At 40.9% G+C, this 21,569-nt stretch overlaps 1 protein-coding gene and 1 long non-coding RNA gene across 5 annotated transcripts in view; one reads left to right on the forward strand and one right to left on the reverse strand.

Moving 5' to 3' along the window:
* Positions 1–21,569, forward strand: part of gse1b (Gse1 coiled-coil protein b) — a 111,401-nt gene that overhangs the window by 25,386 nt on the left and 64,446 nt on the right. For all 4 annotated transcript variants that reach the window (XM_079466280.1, XM_079466281.1, XM_079466282.1 and 1 more), the window contains exon 2: positions 5,285–5,456. In XM_079466280.1, the coding sequence (XP_079322406.1) occupies positions 5,285–5,456 (172 nt within the window). The remainder of the gene's footprint in view (positions 1–5,284; positions 5,457–21,569) is intronic.
* LOC306899789 lies at positions 3,358–6,152 on the reverse strand. The gene is made up of 3 exons (XR_013787229.1): positions 5,903–6,152; positions 5,656–5,761; positions 3,358–5,422 (listed from the first exon to the last, which is right to left on the reverse strand). It is a non-coding gene; the product is annotated as an uncharacterized lncRNA (long non-coding RNA).

Below are 21,569 nucleotides of genomic sequence, written 5' to 3' on the forward strand. Positions count from 1 at the left end.
GATGCGTCTTTAATCTCGATTGCTACTGACAGTGTGTCTGTCTCCCGCACAGCGCAGGGAAGACTGTTCCAAAGTTTAGGCGCTAGATAGGAAAAGGATCCACCACCTGCATTCTAGATATTACCAACTGACCGGACGCCTGAGAGCGTAGTGCACGTGAAGGGCTGTAATGCAATACATACACTGGCAAATCCACAAAGGTTTGGTCAGTGGGGAAGACTGCGGGGGGCTCGTTGTATTTTTTTGGCTGGCACTGCCCCTTGGCGATGGGCTTGAACAGGTAACAGGCAAGTAAATCCACAAGATCAAGAAATAAACAACGATAAGGCCTGACCATGAACTAGTGACTGTGGTGAGTACATATAAAGTACAGCAGTGATTCTCAAACCCTAGTGGTACGTGACACGACAGGAAATTAAAACGACATATTATATTTGTGTTTTAAATTCAGTTTCAAATGTTATACATGATTGATAAATACGGAATACATCTCATGTAGACTACAAGCAATTTAAATATACGTAGTTGTATGAATTATTGTCTTTACTGACTCAGGCATGAGCGGGAGCAGACGATGAGCTGTGCGTACATGAAGCTTCTTATGTATTTCTGCACTTGAACTGCTGTTGAAAGCTGTTGTTATTGCTGTAAAGCGTAGTTCAGCTTGCGTCTGCATCTACTTGAGACAATTTTCAATCAATGAAGCGCGTGTTGCCATTTCGTTTTGTGGCGCCGATTTGACCATACCCACTGCAGTAAAGTCTAATAGAAAGTAAATGAGATGGACTTACAGTAAAACAGACCCTATAATAACCTCCTTATAATCGGATCTCTATATATCTGTTTGTTATACACATCTGTGCTGGCATATATTTATACTTCTCTTCTGTGTTAGATATTCTTTCCACATTGTCTGTCTTTAATATAGGTTTGTAGTCTTTTTTCATTGCCCCCACAAAGCTAATGAATCCCCCATTAGAGTAATTTATAGAGCCCTGTTTACATTGAAAAAAGTGTTTCGTGTCCACTACTACTTCTGAATAACTTTGAAAAAACAGGAAAGAAACATGCTCTTTAGTTTGAAAAAGCCTTTGTATTATTAATAGTACATTAGAATTGGAGATGTATCTAATCATGAGGCATTGAAGATTGTGAGCTCAGTGTTATTTCATGTGTTTTCTATGGTTGTCATTAGGTGGTACTTGAACAACTCATTTTATTAAAGGTGGTACTTGATCTGAAATATAGGTTGATGAGTTAATGTAGAAGAGGTGCGGGGGATAATCGGATGGCTGTGACACCTGAATGTGTTATAATACATAAATATTGTTAACTAATGGTATAAGATTAATGAGTAATGTTTGTATAAAGTATTAGAATGGTATGTTTGTATGAATATAAATATAAAAATGTTTATGCTGAACGGCTAAAGAGTTTTCTGAATATTTACATTTGGCAGACGCTTTTATCCAAAGCAACTTACATTGCATAACGATACAATTGTTTCTAAGTAAATGCAATCCCTGGGATCCAACGACCTTGGTGTTGCTAGCGCGATGCTCTCGCCGTTGAATATTTAGCTTTCTTCTCACAAAAATCATGCGGTTATGGTCATCTGTTGACAGCTTCATAATTTGACAGGTAATGACAGCTTGTAAGAATCAGAGAGCAGCATTAAGAAGGATTGTGGATGAAAGATTAAATCGCTGTAAAGATACACCACTTAGTCAATGTGACCTTTGTTTTCTGACACTCTCATGGATGTCCCTGGGTTAAAGGTCACCTAGATAATAAGATGTGTCATCATTTACTCACCCTCAAGCAAAGTCATTTAGCATTTTTTGTTCTGTGGCATTATCAGCTAGTACGACAATTGTAAATTATAATGGCAGTCAAAGGTGCCGCAGAACTGTTTGCTTTTCTTCTTTTATTTTCAACAGAACAAAACATGTATACAATAATCTGTTCTGCTATGGTTGTCAATTGTGCCCCATAACTGACAACTGCTAACTTTCTTCAAAATTCATTTATTTGTGTTCTACAGAATTGAAACAGGTTTGACACCCAATTTTTAAAATGCTTGCTTCTGTGGTCACTTTCTCTTTCAGGTGAAAGTACGGTGGTTGCTGCTTACTAAATACTGATACTAATGCTGTCTTATGTGCAGTATAGAAGTGATATAATCTAGACTTTACTTTTTGGCAAATTTAGTAGGTCATTCATGTATTCATGTTTAGAACGTTCAAGTATTTCACACCATATACATAGTAAAGATGTAGTTATATACAATTTGTAACATTGTCAAACATGTTAATGAAGAGAGTTAAGTTGACACACACATGTCCATGGTGGCCAACCTCTAGTTTTCAGTGAGTGTGATGCCAAATGCCTGAAACACTGTAACTCTAATATTGTGTCCAGCAGGTGGCAGCAGTGCTCTGTTAAAACGTATTGCATCTGCTTGACTCACTGCTTGACTGTTCTTGACATGAGAGTTCTTAGGTAGTTTAAGATTGGCACATTATAGTTCATGATTAGCCTTTGCCTTTATTCACCATTTATGGATTCAAATATAGAAAATAGTTTACCCAAAAAATCTTTCATCGTTTACTCACCCTTGTGTCATTCCAAACCTATATGATTTTCTTCCTTCTGCAGAAGTTGGTGAAAAACGGGTCTCAAAGTGCAACTTTTTGAAAAAAACTTTTGTTTCCATGTAAACTGCAAGACGACCTTTCTGAAAACAATGACGTCACACACATGCATATTACGCGATCAGTCGTGCGAGTTTAGCCAAAACAATATGGCGGCTTCCCGTACTGTGAGCTCTCGTTGCTGGACTATGTAGTAACATTTGCCCAGCAAAATGTGGATCTGCTGCACCAATAAGACCAGCGGAGACATACTATTTACATTCACCAGAGTTTAACCACACATATGTTGAACAAAGCACTTTTCTGTGCATGTGTATGTGCCAAGGCACGTCATGTTTCTTTAAACAACTAAATCGCCATCCATTGGCCTGGCGTGCATACTACAGCGTTTTTATCCGTTTTCCTTGATCCATGTAAATGCAGACCGTTTTGATAACGTTGTCATCTGTACATGAAACTTTTGAAAAATGCTAAATCTTTTCGTTTTTTCATTGTGTAAACGTGGCCGAAATCTTACACCTAGCCAGAGATTGGTGTGAGTGAAAATGCTTAACTTTGTTTCAACGGAGAAAAACAATCTAATACAGGCAACATGATCAGCTGGATTTAAGGCATGAAAGAGCAAAGAAAACCGCACCAATTATTTAAATAAAGTCTACATATGGAGACCAATAACATATTGAAAGGTTTCCTTTCCAATTTTAGAATTAATCAACAATTTATTTTACATTACATTTACATTTAGTCATTTAGCAGACGCTTTTATCCAAAGCGACTTACAGATGAGGAAACATTGGAAGCAATTATAACAACATAGGCATCAAAATACATAAGTGCATCAAAACTAGTCCATTAAAGCCTAGCACAGTATACAAAGCTAAGCATTTTTATTTTTTTTTAATAAGAAGGAAAGGGAAAATAATTAGGATAAATTAATCAGCGACGTGTTGACGGAAGAGATGCATTTTCAGGCATTTTTTAAAGATGGCAACAGAGTCTGCTGATCTTGTAGCAGCTGGTAGATCATTCCACCAATGTGGAACAGATCCAGAGAAGGTACGGGGGAGTGACTTTTTTCCTTTTTGGGATGGTACCACTAGTCGTTGTTCCTTTGCAGACCGCAGTGATCTGGCAGGAACATAGATCTGCATTAGCGAGTGGAGATACGATGGTGCAGATCCGGTGGTGGTCTTGTAGGCCAGGAGCATAGCTTTGAACTTTATGCGGGGAGCCAGTATAACCTGATGAAGAGCGGAGTTACATGCGCTCTCTTCGGTTCATTGAAGACCACTCTTGCTTCCGCATTCTGGATCATTTGGAGAGGTTTGATTGTGCAAGCAGGAAGTAGGTCTCGAACCATTGCAAAGCCATTCCAGAGACACCCATAGCACTGAGAGAAGCCAGGAGGATGTGATGATTGACAGTGTCAAAGGCAGCAGACAGATCCAGTAGGATGAGCACAGAAGACATGGATGATGCTTTTGCCAGTCTCAGGGCTTCGATGACTGAGAGCAGTGAAGTCTCTGTGGAATGATCGCTCTTGAACCCAGACTGATTGCTGTCCAGGAGGTTGTTTTGTATGAGAAAGGAGGAGAGCTGATTGAACACAACTCGCTCCAGGGCTTTGGCAATGAAGAGAAAAAGGGAAACAGGCCTGTAGTTTTCTAGCAGTGTAGGGTCCAGGGTGGGTTTCTATAGTAGCGGCGTGTGATGCGGGCCTCTTTGAACGCTGTGGGAAATGTCCCAGTGGTGAGCGAAGAGTTGATGATGTGGGTCAGAGCAGGCACAATCGTTGGAGAGATGGCCTGGAGGAGATGGGTGGAGATGGGATCCAGTGGGCAGGTGGTAGGGTGGTTGGAACCAATGACCTTGGAAACATCAGCTTCAGACAGAGGAGAAAAGGCGGGGAGCACACACGTGTCAGGGATGTTCGACAGGTGGGTTCGACAGGTGGTGGCGTAGAGAACTGGCTGCTGATGGCAGTAGTTTTCTTTACGAAGAACGATGCAAAATCAGCAGCTGTTAACTCCGATGAAGGTGCGGGAGCAGGCGGACAGAGGAGAGCAGAGAAGGTTTTGAAGAGTGTGCGAGAGTCCGGAGAGTTGCAGATCCTCGAGTGGTAGTAATCCGTTTTTGCGTGACGTCAACAGAGAAAGTAGAGACAAGAGATTGGTAGAGAGAGGGGTCAGCAGGTTCTTTTGACATGCAGCATTTTCTCTCAGCTGTAAACACAACGAGTACCGTCCCAAAATTCCTGCAGTGGAATTGTTTTGTTTAGTAAAATTTGCATGTACACTTACTTTAATATTTCTTTGCCAATAATCTTTCCCAACATGTTTCATAATTGGGGGCGAATAATGTGAGAATGTCGCGAATATCATCTCAACTCATTGTCTACATTGCATGTGGGTAAACAGAAGACAATATAAACCCCTAAAATGAGTTATAATGGGTTGATCACCCAAATTATAGCACTGTGGAGGCATCGCCTCCTCTCACGTGACTTTCAAAAAAAGAGTTAAGAATAGAACCTAATTTCTGAACTCATCATGAAAAATTATTTATGAATGTAGACTGAAATCCTACACAGATCTTACACACTTTATATTCATTTATAATGGTCTTTGCAGGTTTTGACGGTGGAGTCGGCCCGGAGCAAGGATGTAGAAATTGGACAGTCTCTGGTCACTGCAGGAGATGACTCAGAGACAGACCAAACAACATCATTGGAAACTAGACTCACATCTGTCCCCTCACCTACCTGCCACCTGAAATTGGAAAAAAGAGAAAAATCAGCATCCAGTAAGTATCCATGAGTGAACTCCTTCATGCTATTGGAGGCTTTTCCTTGTAGCCTACTATTGAACGTTATTGCCATGCTCTTCAAATGCACATAGCATATTATCAGAGGTAGATTTGAGTTACAGTAGCTATGATTAGTATACGATCAGTATGGCCAACCGTGAATATATTTTCTTTACTGCTACTCTCTTTTACTTACCGTTTGGTGCCGCTGGATTTTAAAGCTTGGTTGAGATGTTTGTTTGGGTCTCAGTCATAGGTGGGGGACAGGAATCACCCCATCTGAGGGTTGCCCCCCCCAAATCCTTAAAAAGTATTGTGAATAATATAATTATATATACTTAAAATATGCATTTTGTAGAAAAACAATAAATATGCAAAAAAATGCATTTTTAGTTTAGAAACATTAGTTTTAAACCACTGCCTGTTTCACCCGTTTATCTCACCTGTGCTACACACAAGTCCTGTGTTAGTAAGCAAGACAGTAGTTGTGAAACTCCAGTAAGTTGGCTGTCAAAGCTATTTTATTCACTTTAAAGGAGCCATTCTTTTGCTGTTTTTGAGGTTTTGCTTATGTTTTTGGGTGTTTAACAATGAATGTTCTTGTTTCTAATAAAAAAACACGTTCGATTCCGCATGTCTAGTGTCCCTCTTCTAACGAAACGACTGGATTTCTTCCGGTCTATATAAAGTCCCTCCTTCCGAAACGCTCTGATTGGTAAAGCTGACCAGGTCGGTCGTGATTGGTTCCCCACTAAGAGCGTGTTTGTGTGTAAAGATGTCCCACCCACACCATATCAGCGAGCTTCTGCTTCTCAGGCTGTTGTGATTGGTCGGTGCACCACTCTCAGTGCATGTGTATTCATAAAGTAATAAACCGTAACAATGGCGTCAGCTTCACTTTATCAGTTAAAAACATGCAGATCGATCGAAGTGTAACGGAGGTCTGCTAGTGCATGTGTGCAAACGTCAATCTTTGTTAGTGATTTTGATCCTACTATGGCGAGGGAAATGACACCGGACCGAATGGCATCAGAACGGTTATATTTACACTAAAACAGAAGCGTTAGTTTTGCCTTTTTATATTGGACCAGAGTTGGATAATGAAACAAATAAAGTGATTCTTTTTAATGCAGTTGATGCTGAGTCAATAATAAATGATCAGGGGCCTGTACCATGAAGCTGGTTTAGGTGGCTAGCCAGCTATGTTTCAGTTTAGTTTGTGCCAACCCTGGGTTTTAGGTACCATGAGAGTAGCTCGGCTTTCTTCGGTGTTCGTCGCCATGGTATCTTACGCTGCACGGATGACCTGCTCTGGGGCAGATTATGATCTGGATTCAAGATCTCAGACTGAAGTTTGACCAATCAGCTGTGAGCAAAGAAACATATAGATGACGTAACTGACTCACAGTGCGTGTTAGAATGGCTAGTTATTTTTTATACGGTTTAATCAAATAAAATACAAATATAAAATCAAATATTGGTTACTATATAGGTAAAATCTGATTTTACAGATTTGCTGGCTTTCCCTTACACTCACATGAAATTCAAATTACTTACTTATATTCCACTTTTATTGTATCACGTGTATTTGCATTGCAGTTTTTACATTCTTGTCTGTGGTGCAGAACATCTAGGAACACTTTCAGTTTCACTGTATTGGGACTGTTCTTTGTCCTGAACCGTAGTTTTTATTATGGCTTCTATAAAATGACTGACCTGGTTAATGGCGCAAAGACTAGTCTATTAAAGGTAGAGGCTTATGCATTCTGTTGTAAAAGCAGGCTGTTTTATTAAGTGTAATTCTTATATTTTCTTCCAGAACACACCGCTATTTTATAATTCTGAGCTCCGTCATCTTTCTGCAAAAAAAAAACTAGTTTTTATCATATCAGACTAAAAGGAGACCAACATGCAACCAGTCCGCGTTATTTTTTGGGCAACTTGTTTGACATGAAGCATCAGTACACGGTGCATGTTTCATTGATTTTAAACACGTAAGATGTCAGAGTTTACAATGCAGAAGCTGTGTGGTGTCATTTGCCTGTGAAATTAGCTGTTTGCAGCTTTAACAAATTTGTACATAAGTTCAGAAATATATGAGAATGAACTTTATCAGCACGTGACTCCTCTCATGTGTACTCGTAAGGGAAATGATGAAGCAGATGTAAGGTTAACTGCTTCTGCTGCCTGAATGGATGTTTTTTGTCCGCACGAGGGTCAAAATTGCAATATGCGGGAGCTTCAATGAACATTTGTTGTAATATTTCTGTACGCATGCCTTACATAAAAAAGTTGCCCGCAAGGACACGGACCCCTTGTAGTTCCACCGAGGACCCCGCGGATCCTGTTTGCCCTACAGCACTACAGTAAATATGTGTACTATATAGTCTTTTAACTTGTGCTTTAACGCAATCAGCAGTGTTTCTGAAACACTTCTCTCTTGCGTAGACAGCAGAAACATATCAGTCCATGGCTGAAATTCATGTTTGTGTTCATATTGTGGAAATCGCTTTATCCATTTATAATGCGATTGGTTTAGTCACGCTGACGTCACTCGTTCATGTTCACGCGCGCGCAAACTAATCTTAGCTTCAGGATCAAAGCTTGAGTTGACAAAGAAACTCCACGAGCTGCTTCATGGTACCAACAAAGCTTGATCACGTTGGTTTGGTTTTGTCAACCCAAAACTAATCCAATTACCCTGAGTTTGTTCAGCTACATTCATGGTACAGGCCCCTGATGATAACCGATGTATTCTACATGAGTTTGCTATGTAAGCAATAATAACACTAGCTAGCTTGTTTGGTAGCTTGTTTTATAGCATAGCTTGTTAAATAGTAAATCACATACTGCAGCTAACACAGCGATAAGCCTTCAGTGTTTCCCATGCATTGACATATTAGCATTAATGGCCACAAATAGCCAACAAGCCTTTGCCATTTAGGTTCCATGTCACACACGGGCGCACAAACCATTTGAAATTTAGCGACTTTAGCACTATATTTTGCGAATTTCAGACCCTTTCTGTCCATAAAAGGTGAACAGCAACTTTCAATTATTTGGAAAAGGTTGTCAGTACTGACCCGTGAGGTTTTGCTTTCTTAGCGTCCGTTTTGTGCAGTGAGAGTGGAAGATAAGCTGTACATTCAGTTGACCGAAACGCAGCCTAATCGTCAATGAAGAATGAGTATTATTTTGACAGTATTAATTGTGTCCCCTTCGAAAATTGCTCTTGAGAAATTGTTTGTTTATTCTCCCCCAGCTGTTACTTGTGCAGCAGTGTCGGGGAAAGTTACTTTTAAAAGTAAATAGTAACAATATTGAGTTACTCCATAAGAAGTAACTAATTACATTACTCCAAAGTAACAAAAAATGCTTTTGCTATTACTATTTTTGAGTTACTTTTTTTCACTTGACGGATGCTCATGATTTTCCAGACTTTGCTGTTTTTTAGTATTTCACACTTTAATGCATTTAACAATATATCCTATATAGCTGCGCAAACCGATCAGTGTATGACATCAAAGAACCCAGAGTAGTATGTTTCTGCCCTCGAATCGTTCTCACGGTACTTTGATGTCATGTGCTGATCGGTCTGTACATCGCAGCAAACATTTGAACACAGCTTATGTTTACTTGCACGAGGTTCATCGAAAATGAAAATATACTGCTGCGTGTCGTGACTCGCGCTAATATCACGATCTAAAAGCTATCTTCCAAACATGACCGGCATATGCAGGCATTTTGTCCATGGTGGCTGCAGCTACACACTAGCTCCGTCCCTTAATGTAAAGCGGTGTCAAGGGTTGCCAGATTTGTGTAACAAAAACAAAATCGATGACCATTCAAAACAAGCCGGAGCACTGCAGACATGGCAACACTGCCTCTGTCTGACTAGCGTAAGCAAGAAGAAATACCATTAAAATTACATAACTGGTATGTCTTGTGTTAGCTGGGTCCACAACTTGCTTCTGCAAGAATTTGAACAATATGGGTATCATATTTAACACTTATTTCAAGCAGCTGTAAAATGGGTTTCACACATACAAGACAGGGGGGTTTCGAAAGGCCTGATTGGTTGCTGGCTTTGAGAAGATAGATGCCTGGTCTAATGGAACTGAATCAGAGAGAAGCAGAGGGAGATGAGGAGAGCAGTTTTACACAGAAGTAGGGTGGTGGGGAGGATTAGTGTGTGTGTGTGTCTGTCTACAGTATGTTTGACCACAGAGGCACTTCTTGGACTGAAGGAACCATCTCTATGGTAAGACTCTTTGCCTAAGTTCTCCAAAATCATCCGGAATCTCAAAGTATAGACATGCATGTATACGTGTAAGGGTTTATCTCATTTTATTGGTTCTGTTTTGTTCTTGGTTCAGACATTTGAAACCTGTGCACTTGTGTGTCTGTCTGAGAAGTGTGTTGTGTTAGAAATAATCCACAACATGTTAAAGGTGGGCTGCCAGAGTGTTTCATGTATTCTGACTTCTTTACAGTGTTAAATGTTCTGGGTTCTCATGCTTGACATGGTCAACTTGTCAAAAAATGATGACACTTCCTTCAATTTGTGTTTTTGACTGTCTTTGCAGAGACTCTTTGAGTCTCTTGCAGTACTACGGTTGGTGGAATGCCAAGTCACTGACATAATGTTCCTTTGTGTAGCTGATGGAAAGTTCAGGAAGTGACTTTTTAAATGTGGAGAGAGAATGGCATATGTTTTTCTGGGTTTAGTGTGTGTAATGTGTACTGTGCTCGCAGGACAGAGGAATTAAGCTGGAGACAGTGGCTTGGGTGAAACTCCAGGGTCATTAATCTCTTCGGGGTGGGCCGATACCTTAAATACACACTAAAGCATGTGTGTGTTTGTGTTTCGGGTGCAGTGTGTCCGTGGCGGCAGCAGTACCGAGCCAAAGATCTGCTCTGTGGTGGCTCGTTGACTCTTACAAGTCCTTGGTTTGGCCTCAAACTACTTATGCTTATTTCTTTAGACCCATTGACTATGGTCTAAAGACTGGAACCATATACCTGGTCTTGGCATGTCATCAATGTATTTCTATGTGTTTTTAAAAAGGAAAGATACAAGGATTGATCACTGGGGTACATCCAAAGGAGCCACAATGCTTTGGGGATCGGGCTGGTTTTCTGATGTTTTGATCATTTCTGTTGAAATTGTGTGTTTGTTTTACTGCATCCAGCAGTAATTTGTTTGGTAAAGACTAAAAATAAAGTTTGAACCATTGAGCAGTGTACAATCATTAAAAACTGTCTAACCACATAACCATTTTAAAAAGGCTGAATAGACGAGTGAAATCATGTATGTATTTCTTTATTAGAGTTTCTTCAATCTCTCTGTATTCTTTACAAAAGGCAGTCTTTGGCATCCTCAGCTGAAGAAAATGTGCTGTATTGATTTTGCATGATTGTTTGTGATTTTGAGGACCAGCAGAGGTTATTAATGTGTGACATTACCATTGCTTCTTTTTTAGTGTCGGTTGGCTGATCATATATTGGTTAGTTTTTGGGATTTGCGGTCGTTATTGCATGTCCATTGAGTTTGTTGTCATTTTTTTATCTGTTTAGAAAGACGATAATATTTGCCATTGCCTATTAAAGTCAGTTTTGCCCTTGACACCCTGCTAGAATGTGCTACTGTATAGTTCATTCAACAATGTTCACAGCTTATGCTGTGGTCAGCAATGTGACATCAGATAAGCATACTGTAGAACAAACTAATCTGAGTGTGTTATTTTCTGTAATGACTAAATGTAAATGTAATGACCACATTGTGGTTCAATCTTGAGAGATTAAACAAACAGCAGATAAAGGTCCAAACATTTAAGTTTTTACTTAAACATTCTATTTTATTTGTAAGGATTTTCTACTTATTATTATAATTTTTCTGCCCTAAACCTGTCTGGGCGTCAAAAAACGTGATTTGTAGAAATTCCAAACTTGGTGAGATGGTCAGACATGCATGCACATCTGTCTGACGCAAGGTGGCGCTACAGTAAGCTACTTTACGTTTTAGTCAATATCTCCATGACCATATGGGCTAAGAATCAAAATCCTTAAGTAATGCTTTCAAAAATAGTATATCTATTTTATCTATAATATTTTTCAATAATCTACTTTTTGAACTCCTCCTAGCTTGTCCGATTTGTGTAAAACTTGACCTGCACCATATGAACACCCTGTAAAATGTTGTCCAAAGACTTTCAATCAGTCAATCTTTTGTGCCAGCCTTTGAAGACTTTCATTCCCCTAATATAACCCCTAACCCAAGTGAACACACTGTGGGCAGCCTTTTTTGCTGTGGCACCCAATGAGCGATTGGGCATTAGGTGTCTGTCTGAAGGGCACCTCAAGAGTGGATGTTCATTCTCTGTTTATTCACTCTCTTTCCTGCTGGGACTGAGACTTTACTTGCAGCCTATGGGTTACAATCCCATTTTATGTAATATAATACCATATACATATATATTAGGAACAAACAATTAACTATCATCATTACTAAAAACCAATAGAGCTGATTACAGTAACAGACAATTACTATTTGTCCAAATAGTGTTCAAATATAGTTTTATGACATAAGCTTTATCGTGTAGCCTACCCAAAGTTACAGATTTACATGTGAGGTTGTATTTCATTACTCTCTAGTTTGTAATAAGAGATCAGAAATATGAAGAAATCAGATGAAAAGAGCACTGTGTAAGGTACAGCAAGTCAACTGAACACTGAATGCCACAATCAGCCAAACAACTGAACATCATCGTAACTGAAATCGATTGACTTCATGGCAAAACGCGTGGAATGCTTCTTCTAACTAAATTTGAATGGTCTTGTTTGTGGTCTATAATAAGTATGGTGAAGCATTATATAAGAGCTCTGACAACAACATATTACATAATGCTGTTTTAGTATTATCCAAGCCTACATCTCATGTTGTTCAAAATATTTTAGTTTGTATTTATTGCATCCTTGTGTGTTTTTAAGCTGATATGCATGTTGAAAAGCTGCAGGTATTTCTCATATTCTTATATAGGAAGAATGTGTAAAAAGTAAATAAGGCAGCTGTTGCATACAGTCGGTAGTCAACCAGGCGGCCTATTACCGCCACATGAAACTAGTTCGTGAAATTTCCACCAGGAGGTGCAAAGGGAGAGTTTGCACCTTCTGTATTGCAAAAATTAGATGCTTTGATTCCAGTCAAGACTTAGAGAAACTAGTGCATGCTTTCATCACCAGCAGGGTGGATTATTGTAATGGACTCCTAACTGGCCTCCCCAAAAAGACCATAAGACAGTTGTAGCTCATACAGAACGCTGCGGCAAGGATTCTGAGCAGAACCAATATGAGCATATCACACCAGTCCTCAGGTCTTTAAACTGGCTACCAGTTACATATGTTTTATCAAATGGATATTTTTAATTTCTTCTATGTAAAGCACTTTGAATTACTATTGTGTAATAAACTTGCCTTTCCTTGCCTTATTTAATGTAAAAATATAATGTGAAACAGTGAAATGGAAAGTAATAAATTGACAGGTGTCAGGAATGAGTCCTGAGCAGATCTCTTCGCTGTCACCAGAGGGCTCCCTCACCAAAACCAATTGGCTCATCTAACCACTGGTACAGAGGAGTTCGTCTAAACGCTTCAATCTCTGCGTGTGACCTCCTCCAGCTCAATGCCTATGCAACGGAGTGTGAACATCGTCGCAGCGTTACAACCCCTACCAGCAGAAAAGACCCTGAAATTCCATGGCAACTCAACCAAATGTAAGGGTTTTTGTTACTATGGTCTTTATATGTTGATCAGCAACCAGACAGATATTCCACCGATTCCAGTGAAATATTCCTGGTTTGCGCTCTTCTCACGGGCAAAGCATTAAAATGGCATTTTACTTTTCTTGCGACACTTTTGTGAGGTATTTGAACATTCTGAGGGAGGTAAAGGGGCCAATGATCAACTGCTTGCTTTATGAGAGCCGGGATTCGAGGCCTCGAATCACGGAGGAGATTGGGAGCATAAGAGATCAAGCGACCGGACTGTTTGTCAGCTCAAACTCTGACTCTGTGGAGAGCACTTTAAAGTTTTTTTGCAAGAGACTCAACCTGGAACTCCAACTCATCGGTCTCGCCATACAGCTTGACAATCTGATTTGTTCATCCGGTCACAATGCCCAATCACCAGCCACCCTCTCTCAAGCAGAACCCAGGCAACTCGGTTACACTTATCTGTTTTCAGAAGAACTAGAATGTCGCATACGTCAACATCTCTGCCTATACTGCGGACAGACGGTTCATCTGAGAGCCTCTTCACTGCCAGACCACCATTACAAAACTCCTCTGCATTGAGTCCATGTATTCATCAATCCAATTCCTGTCTGAAAATACCCATAGTCTTGTCACTGCTGGGTAGAAACAAGGCCACATCCATCGGCAATGTTATATCTCATGAATTTGCTTGGTGTAATCAACTACCTTTAATCTCCTGCGAGTCTCATTTGGCAGTGGAAGCATTAGATGGATGTCCTATTGGCATGGAAAAAGTCAAGCACACAACCACAGACCTGCAAATATTAACTGGAAAACTTCATACAGAGAACCTACGCTTCTGTGTCATCACTTCACCTCACACCCCAGTAATTCTCTGATTGCCCTGGTTAACGCCTACATAACCCCCTTGTTTCATGTAAGGAGAGTTCAAATTTAAAACATCTTCTACACACACTCAGAAGACAAAAGTTACAAGCCCAGCGTCACTGACATCCGAATCCCAGAATTTTCTCCAGGTCAATGGGTTCGGCTTTCCACCTAAGATCTTCACCTCAGATTGCCGTTGAAGAAATTAGTCCCAGGTATGTGGGTCCTGTGTATTTCTCCCGCTTTTCATGTCTCTCTGCTAAAACCTGCTGGTGGTCTAAGAGCAGACGAGCAGGAGCAAACCAGTTTTCCCCACCCATCTTGGCGTATCAGGTCCGCAACATTCTAGACTCCTGACAGGGGAGGAATCCTTCAATATCTGGTGGACTGGGAGGGGTATGGTCCGAAGGAGTGTTCCTGGGACAATGCAGAGGACAACCTTGACCCCACTATTCTTACCAAATTTCATAGGACATAGCCGGAGAAACCAGCCCCTCTTCGCGTCAGGAGCTGCTCACAGGGGGCAATCTCTCACGAACGATTCCTGCGCAGATCTCTCCGACCGCCACCAGAGGGCTCCCTCTCCTGGATTCTTACTAATTTTGGACTACAATTCCCACATGCTTGGCACTGATTACTCGTCCACCTGATCTGCATTACCATCACTACTTAAGCGGCTCTCAGACTTTAAATCTGCAAAGTATTGTTTGGCCTAGTTTATCATCTGAGCGTTTTTATCCTTGGTCTGTCTGCACGTGGATTACCCCTTGGATTGTTTATTCTTTGTGATTGCTGGCTGCCTGCCCCGACTCACGCCTGTTTTTGGATTACGGACTGTTTTGTCTTTGTTGTTACGTGTGCTGGTGACTGATTCTGCCTGTACGACTACTCCTACAGTAAAGCTGCACATGGATCATCACTCTACTTGTGCCTCATTAAAACAGGAGGCAATATATTAATGATCAAAACAACAGTTATTCACATTTATAATATAATAAAAAAGGCAGAGAATGACCCAAATGCAGGAAATATTTGTAATTATTTCATCATTAGCACAAAGTGTTGTTTACATATAAGGATCATATAAGGATATTTTTTCTGCGAGTCTAAATTAGATGTTGACCAATATGGCTTTTTCTCTGGCTGATGCCGATTTTTAGAAATCAGCCCAGCCGATATCTGTTATACAGCATGATGCCATTTTTTGGCCGATTTCTTTTTCCCATAAAAGACTGCCATGGACATAATAGATAAATGAGGGGAAACAACAAGTCAGGATTTATACTTTGGCTTGATAAAAAGTTGATGAAGAACCGTTTTCTCTCTGTTTCAGATTTCTAACACACACTTACAGTGTTCAGCGTGTCTAGCCGCTGTCAGATCAGAAAGAAAAACGCTTCTCTCTGTATGTTTATCTGCCCCTATCGCGTTCATTTGTAAATTGTGAGCACTTATTTAATCCATTTGATAGAAAGATTTACCAAGACGCATCTTAATACCGAGTACAAACCGAATTCGACCCACAGACACACATTTAAGCAGGAAAGGAAACATGCGCGTTTTAGCCAGACTTTTCGTCTTTTAACAAGGCATGTCTGCAGAGTGCGAGTTTCTCCGTCTCACAGACATTCTCCAGTACAGAAACAGTATTGATACATTGGGAGTTTATCTAGCTATACAATGCGGACAAATGTAATAGCTTAGCCGCTGGCCTCTTCACCAGGTTTTGGTACCCGTGCTTTGCCTACATGTACAGCCGATCAATCGGTCGACCTCTAGTCTTATACTACTGTATATGCCTGATAGTTATAAAAACACACTGTTATAATAAAAAAAGCTACTGACTTTTCCTTCCTTATACAAGCAAACCGTTGAACTACTTGATTTGTTTTCACTGCAAATAAAAAAGTTCCATTACCACAGTTTAATACGTACCGTAGTGGTTATAGTAATTGTATGTTTATTTAAGGCTTTTGTTAGCCACAGATGCGCTGTACACACTTCAACATTTGAGAAGCAAACATGACTGTATACAGCAGAGAATCTCCTTTCCACCACGCGGCACAAAAACGATAAAGTTCAACATTACATTTTATAATAACATTCAACAGTCTTTATTTAACATATGACCAAGTAAAAGAAAACAGTAAACATTTTAAACACGCAACAGCACGTTTAAAGCCTATGCAGGCATAACCTGATTTAATATATTTGTTTTTAAGGTGTTAACTCGTTTTTTTTTTTATTGTAAAATCATTTACAAAGATTACCATGCACGATTATTGAAACTATAATATGCTTTTTGTGCATGAATGCAAACCATGAACAGAACACATGTGATTGTTTATGCTGGGCAGACGTGTGACATTTTCCAACCCCCGTGTCTACCACTGGTGTCCTGCACAACATCATCAGAATTAGGAGTGACATAGTCTGGCTGTAGTTCTTCATCCTGAGGGTCTCTTGGCTCCAGTCTGGCTGATGGGGACCAGCTGGGATTACACATGGTGTAATCAGCTCGTTTTTTTTGTCCTCTTCGATGAAAACACAGATTCTTCAGCAACCTCTCACCCTTTCAGCATTCACTTTCGCATAATATCTGTACAGCATTTCCCCTTCTGCCCACACACCCCTCCCACTATTACCCAAATGCTATATTTTGATATAGACCCCTCCACTCCTGCTCATCTTATTCCATGTGCTTTATAGCCTTTCAATCAGACTCATGCCGGTTTGATGGTTTAAACTGGTCAAACCAGCATCAAAACATACCTAACCCAGCATATGCTGTTTTTTTCAACAGGATTATTCTCGACTAATCCATAACGTATCACTAAATGTGGTGCCATCTAGTGTATTCCCTGAATAACAGGCCCATTTGATCAGTATTTGTGAATTGAACCCCACAACAACCAGCACTCTTTAAACTGTGAAATAAGAAGGATAGAACCACCTGTGAACATGGACTCAAAACCCCTCACAGGCGATGTCCATCACTGTTATGATGTACTTTTTTAGAGAGAGGGAGTCCAATATCATCCAGAAGTCATCCAGAATGTTAAGACCTCTTACGGCAAGAGTTGAGGCTTTGTATGATGTCTTGAGAGTGATAGAGATATGTGGCGATAGACAGCTCAGCGGTGGTGGATCACACAGAGGGTCACCCTACCCTTAACCGCAAGACCCGGCAAGCAACCACTCGTTCACAAACCTTAAAAATGATTGACTGTGGAAAAGCAGTGGGAGCAGTTACCTGAGAGGTTACGGAGGACGGAACCTTGCAATCTGAACCTAGGAGGCCTGGATGATCCTCGTCCCCAGAGCCAGACACTTGGTTCCTACAGTCAGCCCAGCTTCAGGGAGGTTGCACCACAGGAGGTCCGCATCGCCATTTTCCCCACCCCATCAGATTTGGACAACCCCAACTCACTCAACCACTTTGAGTCTACGGTGCCTGAGTTAAGCAGGGAGTGTCAGGCAATGGTTACAATTTTCAGGGAAATCAGTTTCTTAAAAGTTTGCATTCATTTTTATGGAAGAAATCCCATAGGCAGGCCTCCACTTCAATGAAAACTTAAGATCTTCACAATTTAGCAGTGCAAAGGCCTTTAGGTGAGACTAACCAAGTATGATATTGATCTTTGCAATTGTTTGATTCTGGTAATAAATGGTATTTTGATATACACCATTTTTGGTTGTTTTTGTGTGTAAAATATCTTAAATTGTTTGACGGAATGAAATAGAACTGATTCATTTGACACTTTCTATAAATACTGCTACAATCAAAGTTATGTCAGTTCATTGTATCAGAAAAGGATTACAAATGTAACATGTGATGCACAGTGTAAGAGTAACAGTAAGAGTCATGTCTGTATTCTCACTGTCTTACTTCATTTATCACTGAGACTCCACTTTGGCAGTTGCGAAGTCAGGACAGTAAAGCGGCTTTAAAGGACTGACTGGGTTGGGCAAAGGGTCACTAAGGTCAGTTTGTGTTCTATAAAGAAACACACAGGTTAAAGGTCCCTCTCAAAAGGACCTTTGAGAAACTCTGACATTTGTGTATGTCAGGACACACACTATAACACTCAGTAAAGACCCAGAAATAAGGAAGTAGAGGAATATAGAAGTAATATAGAGACAGAGTGACTCCACTAGGGGGCAGCAGTCAGCCTGTGAGGCTCTTGTATGAGGATAAGAAGGTGTCCTAGTCTGTGTGCATATGAAGGGATGCATATGCCATCTTGTAACTACTTGGTCTCAAAGTACCATGAGCTAAATAAAGGTTTCATGTTCTGTGTTCTGACTGAATTCAGCCATTGAGATGAATTCCAGAGTTGTTGATAAAAAAATCGGATTTGGATTATAGTTGAGTTTATTAATTTAGCTGAATAAATGTTTATTCGTTAATTGATGTTGTTTTTCATAAGTGTCTGTTAGAGAAAAGAATGGGATTCTTCAGAAGAGCTACTGATGGAGCTGCACTTTGCCTTTCTAATTTGATTTGTTTTGTCTAATGTGCTGCTGGGGGCTTCGGCGAGCAAAACACAGGGGAAATTGGACTAAAGATGAGCAGGATGTGTTTCATCTCTTAGACACACCAGCCCGCAATTATCAGTACTTCACTGCACCCGTGTTTGCGTGCGAGAGAGAATGCAAGCAGATGGAATGCAACCGCTGAAGTGGGTAATTGCTGACCCTTGACCCTAAGCGGTCATGCAGATCGATCTTAGTGATGACAGGGTCAGTTCAAGCTCATATAGCTGTAAAACACACATGAGCTGCATTAACACACAACCCGTCTGATGCTTTTCACATGGAATAGAACATTATAGTGTGAGAGCTCTGTAATGATCACCTTTGTCGGTTTACTAGCCTTCAGTCACAATTCACATACAGTACCGGAAGAAACAGATGATTATTAGATAAATATAATTAACCATGGACTGTTTTACCTGAGTAAATCATAGTTTGCGTAGTACACGTGAAAATATTTCACTTTCCTATTGATAGATAGAACAAAATGTACCTCACAACATTGGAAAACACCTCAACTGTCCCTGCAAAAGCCTACATTTTGGCTCCAGCTTTTGACCTCTGACCTCTGAACTGACCACCTGCTCTCTGCAGCACAGGTAAAGCCCCAAAGCAGGGTTACAGGTCAAAGATCAGCCACAGATCTGATCTTTGCATAGGCCTTAGGACAGACTGTCACAGCGTACAAGAGGTCAACCGCACACTCATAAACGAGATGACCTTTGCATGCCTGTCTGTATTTCTCCATCTCTCCTAATTCTTTGTTTTTCAACCCAGTTAATGTCAACAATCACAGACTTGCCCATGCCTTCGGCACAAACATCCCTACTCTGTCATTTTTAACATTTGATTTCATGAAGGAAGCTTTTTTGGGTGTAACATCTGTACATAACGTTACTGTACATTGAAAGACTGGACAAGATATCCAACTAGGATAGATATAATAGATTAGCAGACGCTTTTATCCAAAGCAACTTAAGAGTTCGGGGAGCAATAACGGATATGTCATAAAAGAGTAACAGTACATTAGGTGCTAATACAAAGTTACTAGTTTCAACAAAAGTCAGACCACTACCTGTTGAGAGAAGAGGGTTTGTGTACTTTAAAAAAAATATGTGTCAAGTATTCACAGAAGAGGTGTGATTTAAGTCGTTTTTTGAAGGTTGTGAGAGATGTGGTTGACTGGACCGAGTTAGGAAGAATGTTCCACCAGGAAGAAGTTGTGAAGGAGAATGAACGGGAAAGGGATTTAGTGCCCGGTAGCCAGTGGAGAGAGATGAAAAGGGGCGTCACATGAGACCTTTTGGGCTGTTGGAAGACGAGACGTGCTGCTGTGTTTTGGACCAACTGAAGTGGTTTGATAGTCTTTGCAGGAAGACCAGCAAGGAGAGCATTGCAGTGGTCCAACCTTGAGATCACCAGGGCCTGGACGAGGAGTTGTGCGCATGCTCCGTGAGGTAAGGTCTAACCTTTCGAATGTTAAATAAGGCATATTACGGGAAGGATCACGTTGTCTTTAAAATGTGATCATTGAAGGACAGCTGTTCATAAAATATGACTCCGAGGTTCCTGGCTGAGGGAGTGATAGTGGAATTACCAAGCTGGATGGTGCGATTGTGTTGCACCGTGGGGTAGATGTAGATGTAATTCTGGTCTTAAATCCACATTTATTTATTTATTGATCTATTTCATCCTTAAGACAGATAGCTGTTAGACTGTAAGACAGTCTAGTCTGTATGTGTGAGGGTGAGCGGTCAGAGATCATGAGGATGTGGGGGGGTTGACTCTGATGTGTTATTTAAAGAGCGCTCCGTGACCCAGTGCAAGGCGAGCAAACTGCTTTAGACAACCCTCAGAGACTAGGGAGGTGGTGCGGGTGGGGGTCTTTGTGATGAATGGATGGGGGAGCACACTGATCGGGCAGGAATGCAAGGAGTCAGGCTGCAGTCAGGGAGGTTGTTGTAGCTGGCGGAGTGCAGATCTGAAGAATGCACCGTGACGAAGAGAAGTGGAGGAGATACACTTATAGATAATAAAAGAGTGTGAGAGGGAGGGAGGGAGGAAGGGCGAGTGGAGAGAGAGAGAGAGAGAGAGAGAGAGCAAGCGTGGGGGAGGAGATATGTGTCCCTGCAGGCTCAATGAGGAGCCAATTAGATGATCTGCTTTAGTGAGCTGCAGCCGATCATTAGGACTGTGTTGTACATTAGGATGGGGGTACCGTGCACAAACACACGCACACACACGAATGTGCAAAACCTTTCTCTTTTCATGTTCAATTCTCATGGAGGTACTACTGTTACTATTTGACAAAATGTGAAATGCTAAAAGCATTAGCTGAATGAATAAATGTATACAGTATGTTTAAGCTGCAGATGTTGCAGGCAAGACAAATGCGGTTAAACGCCTGCTCTGCACTGGCTTCTCTTGTGGCCGGCCCACATCCAGGCCATAATCCTCTAGGCTCTTTGTGTTCAAGTGCAGTAGGTGTAATGTCATCCCATCTTTTTTTATCTTCACTTCTCGTATCTGAGCCGACATATGGTGACGTAGCTGTGTGCAACCTGGAAACGTTTTATCTGTTGACAAAAGCTGCATGTATTACGGCACCACGTGTGCATATGTGCACGCGTCAGAGGGACCGGCATATTGTTTTTTGTGGCGCTCGCATGTATATACGTGCGCGTGTGTTTGGTGTTGCATATGTGTGCGAGCGTCCAGCTGCTTGGAAAGTCAGCTGTGTGATTTGCCAGCTGGCACCGTGCCCTATTGGCAGGCCACTCGCTTAGAACAGCACGCCCGTCTCGATCAGGCCACCTGTCTTCAGACTGAAGGCGTGTGGTAGTGCTCGCAAAGGAGAGAAAAGAAACACAAAAGGAGAACCCTAGGCGCTGCCTGTTCTGAAAGCAAACACTGCTGTGCTCTACCTAGATTCTTT

Source organism: Barbatula barbatula (assembly GCF_947034865.1).
Source record: "Barbatula barbatula genome assembly, chromosome: 10".
NCBI classification, from domain to species: domain Eukaryota; kingdom Metazoa; phylum Chordata; class Actinopteri; order Cypriniformes; family Nemacheilidae; genus Barbatula; species Barbatula barbatula.